The sequence below is a fragment of the Varanus komodoensis genome, unplaced genomic scaffold, assembly GCF_004798865.1.
Source record: "Varanus komodoensis strain SLA01 unplaced genomic scaffold, ASM479886v1 scaffold11, whole genome shotgun sequence".
In the NCBI taxonomy this organism is placed as follows: Eukaryota; Metazoa; Chordata; class Lepidosauria; order Squamata; family Varanidae; genus Varanus; species Varanus komodoensis.
Genome location: NW_025335317.1, coordinates 20,486,217 through 20,500,315, shown reverse-complemented (window position 1 = coordinate 20,500,315; position 14,099 = coordinate 20,486,217). Strand labels below are relative to the sequence as shown.

Here is a 14,099-nt window from a genome sequence, read left to right as displayed (position 1 = left end):
TTGCAGCCTCACACAGGAGGCCATACAAGGCAGGGACATGACAGCATGGCTGACCAAGCAGGCAAGACGGGCATCTTGGTGATCTGGCCAGGCATTGGAGGGCACATGCCCAGAGGGAAAACGGCAGCGGCCATGTGACTTAAATGAGCAGATGGGTGCTCCATGAAGCAGGGATGGGAAAGCACCAGCTGACTTAGAACAAATGCAGGTCGGCGTGCAGGCCAGTGGAAGATGCAGATGACGCGCACAAGAATGGAACACGCTGGGATTGGCAGTCGGCCATGGGGGTCAATGGGCTATGTGCTGCCATTTAGAGGGAAGATGGAGCTGTGTGAAGACTACTCATGAGTAGTTATCTTGCTAAAGTGTTAATGTGAGGATAAAATGGAGCTATGCAAGCCTCTTTGGGTTCCTCACAAGAGGAAAAGAAGACAGGATATAAATGCAGTGTAATAATAAGGCCTTGTTGCTATAGCAATGTTACTAGTCCTATATGCAATAACATGTAAAAGAAAGGCACTAGTTCAACTACAGAAACAATTACTAGAGAAAAAATACAAAAAAACACCACCAAAAGCTTAAATTACTAGTTAGACATTAATATAACTTTGACCCATTTTCTGGAACAGGTCTAGGCCTGCTACGAGAAGGAGTAAAGGTACTTAGATGAAAAAATAGAAAATTACTTTAAAAGGTATCCAATGAAAAATGTCACCTGGAAGTGGAGAAAGGGGACTGTTTTAATCTTTCACTAATTCAAAAGGTGAAACTGTATTGCCACTTTATGCATTGACACACAGTACCCCATTCCACCACACAGAGGCCTTTGGCATGCCATGACGTACAACTGTTTTACGAGGGGCATTCAATGAATTCTTGGTATCAACATGAAGAAAAAGGAATAAATTGAAATAATTTTTATTTTTCAGTGTAATCCCCCATAACTTCAATACACTTATTACATCTAGAAATTAACTTTTCAATTCCCTGTAAAAAATGCCCTTCCTCGTCTAAAAAATGTGCGTTAATTGCCACCTTGAGCTCTTCATCGTTGGAAAATCGCTTTCCACGATCTTTGTTTAAATTCAGGAACAGGTGGTAGTCACTGGGGGCCAGGTCTGGGCTATAGGGTGCGTGGCTTATCTCTTTGAAAGCACAGTCTCGCACAGCAGCCTTCGAAACGCGCTGTGTGAACGGGCGCGTTGTCATGAAGAAGCAACACACCTGCGGTCAGTTTTCCCTGCCTTTTCTCTTTAATTGCTTCTCTTAAATTACGCAGAGTGGTTGCATAAGATGCTGCGTTTATGGTTTCACCTTTCTTCATGTACTCGATCAATAAAATTCCCTTTTATTGATCGAGTCCCAAAACACTCTGGCCATGACTTTTCCGGCCGATGGAGTGACTTTGAATTTCTTCGGAGGGTCAGCATCTTTTTTATGCCACTGCATGGACTCCTGCTTACTTTCAGGGTCATACTGATGAACCCAAGTTTCATCTCCAGTAACAATCCGGTGGAAAATACTCGATGGATCTTCACCACAGAGCTCTAAAAACTCCCTGCAGCACTCGACTCACACTTGTTTCTGAGGCACCATGAGCATTCGCAGCACCCATCTTGCACAGACCTTTGAAAGGTTAAGATGGTCATGAAAAATAGTAAATATGGTACCAACGGATACGCTTGTCATCTCTGCTAACATTTTGATTTTTATTCGGGCATCTTCCAATACAAGTTTCTCAATTTTTTTTACATTTTCTTTCATAGTGACAGTAACCAGCCCGCCCGAGTGAGGGTTGTCGTCAATGCTTTCTCTGCCCCTTTTAAATTCACTTGCCCACTTTTGAACAGTATATAATGAAGGTGCAGAGTCCTGGTAAACGGCCACCATCTCTTTGTGAATGACATTTTGACTTTTTCCTTGTTTTGTAAGGATCTTAATCACAACGCGGTGCTTGATTTTCTTCAACATTGTTGCGTCAGTCATTATGGTCATCTTTCACTGAGGATTACTAAAGAACTAATGATCTTTGATTATTTGAAATTTTGCATGTATACCCTCAGATAGTGTCATTAGCTAATGAAATAATTAAATTACCCACATCAATCACAAATCAACCCAATACTGAGAATACATTAAATGCCTCTCATATCTTACAGTTTTCATACCTTTCCTCCCTTTTGATCTCTCTGTGGGCCCATGCACCAGCTTTCTCTTGCTGTATGCTTCCCTTCCATGATTTACTAAATAAAGGCACATTTAAAAGAAAGCTAAAACTAAAGGTAGTATTGATCCACTAGGGGAAAAATTCCCCAAATCCAGAGTTTGCTAATATCTTTATTAGGAAAGTGCAAAATTCCACAAGATCATGCAAAGGGTGTACACCTTGTCTCATCAATCATCGGTTTGGGGTTCCATAGAACTGTTCATCAGACAACAAACAGAAAAGGAAAGAAGAACAGTGTCCAAAAAATGGGCCAAACATATTCACAGTATAATCTGCCATTTGGATAGGTCCAATCTCAAAACAGAGTTTTCCAGTCAGAATGAACAAGTCTGTGTCTGTCTAAACTACAAAGCTCATTCCCGATCATCATGCATGGGTTTGAAAGCTGGATAGTGAAGAAGAAAACACTTGAAACATGGTGAACTTTGCAAATTCCTGGACCAATAGACTCGATGAGACTTGCTGCTGAATAGGTATGCATGCAACAGAAAGATGAACAAGTGGGTCCTACATCAAATCAAGCCAGAACTTGCTTTGGAAGCAAGATTAATGAAACAGGTTGAATACTTTGGGCACATCATGACAAGACTCCCTAGAGGACAAGCATGCTAGGGGAAGGCAGAGGAAGAGAACCACCAAATAACCACCAAATATATGATGAATCATAAGGGAAGCCTCGACCTTTTCAAGAGCTGAGCAGGGCTGTCAAGGATGGGACATTTCGGAGGGCACTCATTCATAGGGTTGCCAAATAATCCATAGTGTGGAGAAAGAGAGGGAGACTTTTTTTCCTTCTCCCATAAAACTCAACCCCGGGGTCCCCCCATAAAACTGACTGGTGGAAGGTTCAGGTCAGATCAAAATACTTATTCACACAACATATAGTTGAACTATGGGATTTGCTGCCACGGGCAGTGGTGATGGCCGCCAATCTGAATGGCTTCAGAAAGGGTTTGGGCAGATTCGTGAGGGGGAAGGCTATCGGCCGTCGTTAGCCTTGCTGCCAAGTCCTGCCTCCCTCACCAGAGGCGGCATGCCTGCACAGAGCACTTGCTGAGGAGCCTGGCCAGGGGGAGGCGTCTTGCCCCCATCCTGCCTGAGCGATCCGGTGGGCGGCTGGTTGGCCACCCTGTGTATGGGGTACTGGATCAGATGAACCTCTGGTCTGATGCGGCGTGGCTCTTATGTTCTCAAAGGTCAACAGACAACTGGACAGCACGTAACACTTTCGTCCACTGTCCCGCCTGTCTCTTTTACCCGAAGAATCGCCCCGGAGGACTCGAAGGCGGCGGCAGTGCTCGGTGAGGCGGGCAGCACGGCGACCGCTCGCCGCCATTCTTGCGCCGTCTTCAGTCCCTTCCCTCCGCCCTGGGCGGGAAGGCTTTCTTTCCGCGTTCCTCAGAAGTGGCGCGAACTCAGCCCGCCCTCGCGGCTGACGGGCGGCGCAGCCGAGGCCCGCCAAGCTGGCCGCTCTCCGCCAACCTCAACGATCACTACGCCCCGCATCCATCCATCCATCCATCCAGCCGTTTCCCGCCAAAGAGATGAGCCGCCCTATGATCGCGGAAGGCTCATCTCCAAGAGGATCTTGGGCCCTTGGTACAACCACATTTGGGGTTCTCAAATGGTCGTTCAGCAAAGAGGAACCGCGTTGGATACCAGCCATTTGAGTCTCAGAGACTCTAGCCCGCCCGCTAGCCCCTTTCTGTGCCCTTGATGGTAGAAACCGGAAGTGAGGACTGAACGCTTCGCTCTATTCTTTCACTCGCTGTGGTTCACCGGCGCATGCGCTCACGAGTGCTTCTCTAGAGAAAGTTAAACCCCCCAGGCCGTAAATAGAAGAGCCCGCTCTCTTTCCTTGGCCCATAATGCCCCGCGAACGCGGCGCGTGGTGCATCTGAGGCTCTGGCCGAGCAAGGGGCGCTCGTTCGGCTGCCTTTGTTGTGAGCGGCGTGGACAGCGCTATGGCGGGTGCCCTGTTGGCTCGCTTGCTTTCGCCTGCATCTGGGTCGGGATGCGTTCTCAGGTAACTGGCGCTGATGCCTCATCTCCCCGCTTGTACTGTAGTCCCTGTGTCTTCCCTTCCCGCGCATCGACCTCGGTCCCCTCCTCGTTGGCCTCTGTCGCCTCCCCTCGTTTGCTTCGTCTGAATAGGCTGGGGCCGAGAAAAAGGGCTGTTGCTGGGGTCGAGCAAGCTGGATCGTAGACAGACAGACTTGGCTTTCTTACAAACGTCCTGCTGTTTCGGGCGTAGCATGCGGATGCTGGGATTTGTAGGAATCTTGTTCTGTCTAAGCATGCTTAGGATTGCACCCGTAAAGGTCTTATAGGTTGTGACTTGTTACATTAGCGCTCTGCCGCCCTTTATTCATTTGCCTGTGAATAAGGAACATTTAACTGAGTGGGACTTGCTGAATAGATGCGTGTGCTGAGCGCAGGGGTAGCCTCACATTTTGCTGCCTGATACAAATAAGGAAATAACCCCTGACATAGGCACATTAATCACCTCTTTCTAAAACATGCTTATATCCCATTCATTCATAAGCCTAAAAACACTCTCAACATGCTTGAACTCTGCTCTGTTTGCACTCATCATCTGCCTAAAGAGTCTCACAGACTCGTAGCCTTTTCTCCGCGCTTAGATCAGACCTGCAGGAACCCTGCATATTGTCCGGTTCCCCCCCCCCCCCCCCAAAAAAAAGTAATGAAAGAAAACTAATCCCCAGGATTTTTGGTCTCAGCCTTCTCCATGACTTGCACATAAAAAGGAAGCAACTTTTTATAAAGCATTGGTATCAAACCTAAGGCCATAAGGGCTGAATGTACCCCTCCAGGGTTCTCCAGATAACCGTTGCCCCTTCCCCAATTTCCCAGTTACTTCCCCCTTTGTTTGATGAGTTCCTTTTTACATCGTTTTTGCTAAAGGTCTGAAATTCCTCTCTAAGGCTTACTAAGGCAATAGGAGCTTTAAGCTAAAATATACTGGTATTTGAGCCATTGCCGTGACTGGCTGCACTGGAATGAGCAAGTGTGCAGTCTCCTGCCTACTTGCAACATCCATTTTGCATCCAGTTTAGAAAACAGTTATTTGTGTCATGTGTAAATCTAGAACACTGAGTTGTTGAAGGAGAAACCCAGAACTCTGGGATGATACATATCTTGAGACAACCTAGGAATAAACTGTTCCTGGGTTATTTTCTAAACTGGATGCAAATACAAAACAGCAGTTGAGGAGCAGTATGCTTACTTGCTCCGCTATGGCCTTGAACAACCATGGGATAATTAATTAACCTATGTCTGGTCATTATATGCAAACCAGGTCATCTTTAAAAAAACTCTGAAGATATGACTTACCCTTACAGAAGTTATGTTTGCTCTTTTTCATTTGACTTCTGTCTTCTATATACTTACTCATTTTTAATAAGAGTTTCCAGAACAAAATTTACAGTAACTAGCCTGTAAGTTCCTGGACCACCCTGGTTTCCTTTCTTAAAAAAAGAAAAACTTTACATTATCCAAGTTATAAATTATTTCCAGAAGACGAACAATTTTGCATCAAATTCTTTAAGAACGCTTGAACTCATCTGGACATGGTGTTACATGGTGTTACCTTCACTGAGTTTCCTAATAATGCTTAAAACATCTCTTGTTAGCCCTTCTTGCCTCAGTTCCTCAGACCACCTTATGGAAAGTATCTGTTCAGGCGTGGATATATGCCCTATATTTGCACTGAAAACAAGATGTGAAGAATTGATTTTGATTCTGCCCTCGTCTTCCTTTAGTATTCTTTTAACTCAGTGACTGGGTTTGCATAAACACTGGGGAAGAGACGGCACTGTGGCGTCTTTCCCCCATCCTTGGGCACGCTGCACAATTTGTCTCATGCTGTGTAGGTGGCTGTGTTGTCCAAACCCAGCAAGGTGCATGGTGGAGGTAGCTTCCAGACCACCCCCTCCAGCACCATGTAAAAAGCCACAGTTCTGGATGTATGAGTGCATCTACAGGCCTGACTGGGGATTCTATGTAGACTGGTTGGAGAGACAGATAAGGAGAAAAGCAGGGGTAACATTAGACCACCTACTGCATAAACCAAGCACAGGTACAGTGCTGAAATAGCGCTTCTTAAAGTGTGTTTTGCTTTAGTATGTGGTACTGGGTATCTAGGAGCTCGGGGTTCTAGTCCCCACTCAGCCATGGAGCTAAGTGAGTGACTTTGGGCCAGTCACATACTCTCAATCCAACCTACCTGACAGGGTGGTTGTTGTGAGGGTAAGATTGAGAGGAGAAGGAGAAATATGTAAGCCACCTTGAGTTGCTTGAAAGTCAAAAAAGCAGGATATAAAATAAATACTCCCAGGTGGGTTCTGAAATAGTTCAAATGAAAAACATGCCCTAGGTAATTTCCTTGCTCTAGGACTGGGTAGAAGCTGCCTGAATTTGTAAATTCTGTTGAGTTTTACTTGTACTACTTGTTTCTTCTAATTTCCAGAATACTTTCCCTTTTATTACTGTTGCTTTCTCTTTTATTTTTAAGCTTCTTTCATAGTTACGGATGTTTTAACGATATTTTTGTTTTTATTAAGATGGAGTAGTTTTTGCACAGTGGAAAAATGGTTTTCAAAATGTATGAGTACAGGTAACTATCCAAAGAAGCCCATGACAGCATACTTGCGCTTTTATAAAGACCAACACCCTATTTTCATGAAAAACAATCCAGGTAAGAAATAGTAGGACAGCATTTCGGTCCAGATTTAAGTTGTGGCAATTTCTCTTTGAATTTTGAAAGTACTTAAAAGGCTGACTACCCTTTTTCATTAATTTGGTTTATTTTGACTTCCTCTAACTGGACTGTGCACATTTGTTGCCCAAGGTGCTTCCCTCCTGCTGATTATGTTGTGCAGGTCACCAGCACTGTTTATGCAACGGCACTCTAATGCTTCTGCGGCTGCTTGAAACTTGCAGAAACACTAATTCTGGGAGGATGCAAATTGGAAGTGCTCACAAGAGAGCTTTGCTGTTTAGCCTCTTTCCATGAACTAATATTTCCCCTTGTTTCGGGTCTTTTCGAGGGCGTGCTAAATCTCCCTTGCCTAAGCAGCAGAGCCCACTTGTGCGGTTGGTGTAGCTCACTGCTTGCACAACAGAATGGGTGGGGAGGTACGCACATTGTTGGATTCTCTCCTAGTCATGAGTGAACCCGTAATATGTAGGGGAACAAGGTCTAAACCAGGGGTCTCAAACTCGCGGCCCACAGGCCACTTGCTGGGACGGGGGGGGGCACGGGGGAGGGGCCCTGCAGGCTTCACAGCGCCGGCGGCACCCGGGCCGGCCTCCAGGAGCGACGCAGGATGAGCGGCCCTCCACCACCGCTTGATGTGGCCCAGCCTCACCCAGACTCTACTTCCAGCGGCCCCCAGGTAAGTCGAGTTTGAGACCCCTGGTCTAAACTAATCATGACTATTCGTGCCATGTATGTTATTAAAAGACAGAAAACTATTTGCTCAGATAATATTCTGTACAAGCAGACAGATTGGACCTTGTCCTTCTGTTATTTAGGAGGCTAAGGGAAAGCGCAAAGAGAATGTGGTATTTTCTCAAATTTGGCTAATAAAATGTACGATCAATGTACCTGCTGCTTTATGGAGTAACATAATTAACACATGTCCTGCTCAAAAAATTAAGGGGGCATTCATGAAGGAATTAACAGAGGAGGAGAGACAAAAGAGAAATGGAAAATGGATCTGAGCAAATTCCTTTTTTTAAGAGTGAAACTTTACAAAAATATCAAGTCTTGAGGAGTGGTGTGATGGAACAAGGATACTACTACATAGCACTTCTGAGCATGATGGTAGCAAGTGTTAGTGTGTATAGGTATTTAGTGAGCCAGAAAGTTTATGATGAATAAACCTTTTTAATAGTTATTTTTAGATGCATTGACTTGCTATTAGAATAAAAATATATCCTTTAATTTCTGTTGACAGATACGTTTTTCTTGCTTGTAGCAGCAAGTCAGATGCATCTGAAAATAACTATCATATTTGCTACTGAAATAAAGTTGATTTTAAAAACGTGTATTTTATTTTTTTAATTCCACTTGGATAGTTAATTGTTATGCCAGGAAAACTTTTTATAGTAAGCATGTACCAAAGACAAAAATATACAACCCTAAACATAGAATTATTTGGAGAGGTGGGCAAGAAATATTTAATGCAGCTTTACAGTCCGAGGTGACTAGGAATTGCCATGAGTGAGCAGATGAGTATCAAGATGCAGCTCTAACCCGCACCACCTGTCCCAGTTGTACAAAGCTAAATCCTGTAGTGCAGGGATTGGGAATATGTAACCCTCTATATAATGAGGGTTATATCATGCTAATTGGGTCTAATGTGAGTTGTAGTTTGCCAAGATCTGGAGGACCATACCCCACAATCCCCACCACTGCTGTAGTAACATACTTTGTTTTCCCATTGAAGGAAGCATGGTATTATGGCCTTTTCCTGTTTTCCCCCAAAACTAAATGCCCTTTATCTTCTAGTTTGAACGGAAGGAACTACCACAGTAACCTGATGGGTTTTGTCATCTTCATAATATAACTCATTTATTGCAATACGTGCTCATAGTTTGCTGCAGCCCTCCATTCTGATTCCGGTTAAAATGTATAAACAGGGAACTATGTCCCCTTTCCCATGGAGTGTTTGGCTGCTGCTATTTTAAAAGAGACCTTGTTTTATTTAGTCATATAAAGGTCTTATATTTAGATTTTGAAATAACAAGAGTGCCTTGATCAATAAGCATACCAAATTTTACCTTCTATCTAGCATTTTTATATAAATATGTAGAAGTCCCAATTTATATATAAATGGTGAAGTAACTTCTGGATTCCTGAAAAATACTATAAATGTAATACTAAATTTGACAGAATTTTCATCTTTTCAACTATTTTTTTAAAATTTTACAGGTGTGAGTATTACAGATTTAACAAAAAAGATAGCACTTGCTTGGAGGGAGCTACCAGCATCCGAAAAAGAAGTTAGTATGACTTTACTTTCAATATTATTTCTATATGAATAGAGTAATAGTTTCACTGGTAAACTTTTCCTGTTTTGGATGAAAGATCCTGTCTCTAAGGTGATTAGTATTCAGCATAATACTGTGTTTAGATATTGCCTTTTTAATGTCAAAGTTACATGTTATTTTATACAAACCTGCCATTTCACCATACAATTCAGTGGAGTAGTGGATATTTTTATTTCTAGCCTTATGAAGCAGCTGCAAAAGTTGACAGGCAAGAATATAATGAACAGTTGGCCACATATAAAGCCCAACTCACTCCTGACCAGAAATCAGCTTGGATAGAGGAAAAGAAGAAGAAAATGGAAAAAAGAAAAACCACAAAAAGAAAGAGGGTTTGTATTTTTTTTCCTTAAAAAAAAGTTCTCATTAAAGTATATGAAGGACATGTAAGATATGTGGTGTACTAAGGTCTCAAACATGAAGATCACATGTTAATGTACATCATACATGAAGTTTCCTTCCAGATTAGCACCCTATGGGGTGTAAGGGGCTGTCAGCATAAGTATATTTTTATTACAGCCATCTCCTGTGTATGCAGGCATTTGACTTACAGCCCTGTCTAAATCCCTACTACCATGTTTCCCCTTTTTGCTCCAAAAGACGCACTCGGGCTTATTTTCAGGTGATGTCTTATTTTTTCTTATGCAAACCATAAGATTCTTTTTGCACTTGTCTGGGGATCAAAATATTATTCCCTTCAAATCAGGGGTCCTCAAATTTTTTCAACGGGGCCAGTTGAAAGGTGCTGGCGGTGGGTGCAGGCCACCAAGGCAGTGCCAGAGGGGGTCGCGTGTGGCGAGGTGGGGGTGGGAGGCATGCAATGCAGAGGCTTGCTCACGTGGAGATAGTTTTCTCCAAGCTGTCCAAAATGATCTCCCCGTGAGCAAGCCGCCATCTTGCTGCGTGCATGGCAAGTCCAAAACCTCTGAGGTGGGTCAGATAAATGGCCATGGCGGGCTGGATACGGCCCGTGGGCCGTAGTTTGAGGACCCATGCTTTAAATCTACCATTAAATCAAGTGTTAATTAAAGACTTATGAGACAGGAGTGGCAACACATGAGCACATTAAGTACATCTGTTACAACACACAACATACTGAATTATGAAACATCTGTTCGATATCAAGTGTGCACGTTATTCGTGCATTGTGTCTGTAATCATTTGGCAATAAGTCTAGAGTTCATCTGTTTACATTGGCATTTACTTCTTGTCCAAAGGAGCCTGTTTGAGTATTTATAAATACTTAATTATGATTTATATTATTTATTTTAAGTATTAATGTCAATAATATTTATATTATATATTAATATTATTTTATAATTCTATATGTCCATTGTATAGTGCAATGGACATACTAAATGTGTCCATCCGGCAGACGATCTTAACTGGGGCTTATTTTTTGGGTAGGGCTTATATTAGGAGCATCCTGAAAAATCATGCTAGGGCTTATTTTCCAGTGAGGCCTTATTTTCCAGGAAATAGGGTATACAAGTGCATGTGTGCTTTGTGACTGACTTTAAAATCAAGTGAGAGAACAGTTTACTGATCACCTTCATTTCTTTATAGCAGCAGACTGTTCTTGGAAAACCTAAAAGACCTCGATCTTCTTTCAACATTTTTATGTCTGAACATTTCCATGAAGCGAAAGGAGCCTCAATTACGGTACACAAAGGGGGGCTTGGTTGTTTTAGCAGCATGCAACTGTATCTTATTTTCTATACTAAGAATGAAAATTAGTACTGAAAAGTTGTCCCTTTAGTGGTCTGTAACCACAGGCTTTCCATAATAAGCTGTTGAATGGCTTGCTGTTGCAGATCTTTAACGTAAACTACTACAAGATCGGTATACAGTGCTTTGGCCAGCTAAACACATTACATTAAACAGGGTTTTAAATATGGTTTAACCAATCTCAAATATTCAAAAATCGATTTCTGTTTAACAGCTAGTGCTGAAGTGTGTGAAAGGCTTGATTGCTGCTAGTTCAGTGAAAGCCAAATTACATGAGACAGCAGGAGATCCATGGCTTTGGCACTGATACCATTTTCTCCCTCCTCCATTTTCCTAATCCAAATAGCCTTTCTTAGAGTTGTTGTTAACACTGTAAAGAAGATCATAAGGATACCTAGAGCAGTGACCTTTGATAGGCACACCGTTTGGCATTGAAATTGCAACTAGTGTTTTAGCCAAATCATGCATATTTGTTTTTGCTGTCAAGAAGTTTGATTTTTAAAAAATGGGTGCTTAAAACTGTATTCAGGTAAAAACTTGAGGTAAAACATGAGAATACCAGTAAATCTGCATCTTCTTCACCTGTCCCTTGTGCCTTACTAGTAGCCCAGCAAAATGTACTCAAGTTTGGACTTAAGAAAATTTCTAGAAGGAATTTCATATCTGGAAGGGCAGAAATTAACTTTCTTCGTGCCCTTGCTATTTGAACCAACTTCACAGGTATGATTAAGCAGTTAATCTGGGTGATTGTTTCACTGCTGTGTATGTGATCTTGTGACCATTTCATCGAACGGCTCACCATAGCTGTGTGGAGATGGCCATTTTTAATATTCAAGCAATAACTGCAGCTTACTGTGTTGTCCAAACCTGGTGGGAGTGACTTGTGCAAGGGTTAAACAGTCTGCATAACTCTAAAACAGGACATGGGTTACATGAGGTTTGTTCAAACCTGCACAACGTATCCCTGCCAAATTTGGACTATGCAACAATGTGCAGTCCTAGCCACCCTGAGTAGCCTGAGGTACCTGATCCTGCCTAATCTTGGAAGCTAAGCAGGGTCCACTCTGTTAGAATCTGGATGGGAAACTTGAATTCTGTGGTTTGACTATTGCCAGGCTGCTGTGGTTACAGTGATTTTACAAAGCAGGTTACTGTGTTCTGTTTGGCTCTGTTTTAAGGGCAGTATGATAACTATAAGAAATTAAAAATGTCAGATGGGATTTTGCATTGGATCTGACAAGTCTCTAGAATTATGCGTTTGCATATATTTCATCATCAATACACCAGCAGTAGGAAGATTTTTCTGTTTCAGAGCTGTAGCCAAGTATTCTTGTATGTTTTTCTTTCTCCTGTAGCAAAAGTTGAAAAATATGCATGAAGAATGGGAAAAATTGCCTACTTCACAAAAGCAGGTATTGTTATAAAGCTGACTTCAACGTCCAGTTTTACATAGGTTTTTTTTGTCTTTAACTTATACTGGCATAACTAAGTCTTCCCAAAGGTAAATGTTATTTCTTTTTGTATTTCTCAGATATATCTACAGCTTGCAGAGGATGATAAAGTTCGTTATGCAAATGAAATTAAGTTATGGGAGCATCATATGTTAGAAATAGGATGCAAAAATTATATACGTTCCAAAAACAAGAACAGTCTGGTAGAAACAATAGCTATAAAAAAGACCTCAGAAAAGAGTTCTTTGGAAAGCCAGGTTGTCTCACCAGCAACAAACAAAAGTGTAAAGGCATCTGAGGAATGAACTCGAAAATAATTTTATCCAGAAAAAGACTATATACGGGGAAAACCCCTGAGTAAAAGGCCGAACTTTTCTGAAAACTGTCAAACAATTAGGATAAGTCACATTTTTGAAAATGTAAGAAATCCTTGATCATGAAAAAGGAAGTGTTTCTTTCATAATTATGTAAATAAGCATTATCTTATAGTCAGGTCTTTCTTAAGACTGTGATCTGTATAAAATCACTATCTCTTGAAGTTTATTAGAAATTAAATTGGAATGTAAGCTGCAAGTCTATTTAGTATGTAAATAATGTGTGAATTGCTGGAGAAAGCATGTATATTTGCTAATTTCAGTCTTGGAATTTAAAACTACTGATTCAATAGTATTTTTCATTTACATTTTGGTATGCATTTGCCAACAATGTATACTATTTATATTGTATAAAATAAAGCAAATTTGATAAAATAGCCTCCAATTTTCATTTTATCCAAATCGTAATATAGAGTGGAATCCAAAGCCTTCTGTTTGCCAGTGACGTGGCATCTGTAATGTGGCAACAAAATGGATTCCTGCCCATCTTCATAAAAAATCTAATCTGAAGGGTTGGGAGAATTTTGACCAGAGTTTGGTGGTAGTCATGAGTTTGGTCGCTAATTTTTTTTCTCATGGAATACCAAAATTTTATTAGGGGTTTGAATGCATTGGTTGTATTTGTTTAAAATCCCCAGGAACTTTATTTTATTTTACATATAGTTTTCTTCTTTTTGTATTTTGTTTCTGTTAATAAAATAACAATAGTAAAAATACCACCTATCTTCCTTCTATTAGGTGTAGTAAGTCAGAAGAAGCAAGGGTAGGTTGAACCTATCCATGTCTTCAGGTCCTAAAAACTGAAAGTTATCCCCCAACTGCCCGTGGGGGGGCGGGGGGAAGGCCAGGATCTTTCCACTGAATCATCTGTATTAAATGTGGAATCCAGATTAAAGCAGATGAAAAAATAAAAATGTCAACATGCACTACTGTGGTTTCCTGCACATTTCCCACTGCCCAGATTGCAAAAGTCTCAAGAAAAGCCCCAAAGGGGCTTGTGTAGGCATGATGGTGGTAGAGAACAAATGTTTTCCCGCTTCCATCATACACTGGCCCGGTACTGAGTTCTTGATTAGTTGCAAGATGTCCTTATACTTGTGTTCTACCAGCTTGCCATCCTGATTCATTACCATCACCTTATTAAGATGCTGCCCAAGCATTGCCAAGTAGGAGACCAATTGTGGCAACCAGTGCCACTTCTGATATGAATGTGATGAGAGATTTGGCAGGCGTATCAAATGGAGC

At 41.8% G+C, this 14,099-nt stretch overlaps 1 protein-coding gene across 2 annotated transcripts; it reads left to right on the top strand.

Moving 5' to 3' along the window:
* The first annotated feature begins 4,077 nt into the window (after positions 1-4,077).
* TFAM (transcription factor A, mitochondrial) lies at positions 4,078-13,229 on the top strand. 2 transcript variants are annotated; one of them, XM_044420569.1, is made up of 7 exons: positions 4,078-4,253; positions 6,811-6,944; positions 9,186-9,256; positions 9,484-9,633; positions 10,871-10,963; positions 12,385-12,441; positions 12,561-13,229. In XM_044420569.1, the coding sequence occupies exons 1-7, from the start codon at positions 4,192-4,194 to the stop codon at positions 12,783-12,785; spliced, it is 792 nt and encodes a 263-aa protein (XP_044276504.1). In that variant the 5' UTR covers positions 4,078-4,191; the 3' UTR covers positions 12,786-13,229. The 2 variants fall into 2 exon arrangements, with proteins under 2 accessions (XP_044276504.1, XP_044276502.1); XM_044420567.1 differs by having other exon boundaries at positions 10,868-10,963.
* Positions 13,230-14,099: the final 870 nt, after the last annotated feature.

Coding starts and splice junctions, on each gene's coding strand:
- TFAM (XM_044420567.1), top strand. CDS start 4,192: ATGGCGGGTGCCCTGTTGGCTCGCTTGCTTTCGCCTGCATCTGGGTCG. Junction 4,254..6,810: donor GGGTCGGGATGCGTTCTCAG/GTAACTGGCGCT, acceptor GTTTTTATTAAG/ATGGAGTAGTTTTTGCACAG. Junction 9,634..10,867: donor AAACCACAAAAAGAAAGAGG/GTTTGTATTTTT, acceptor ATTTCTTTATAG/CAGCAGACTGTTCTTGGAAA.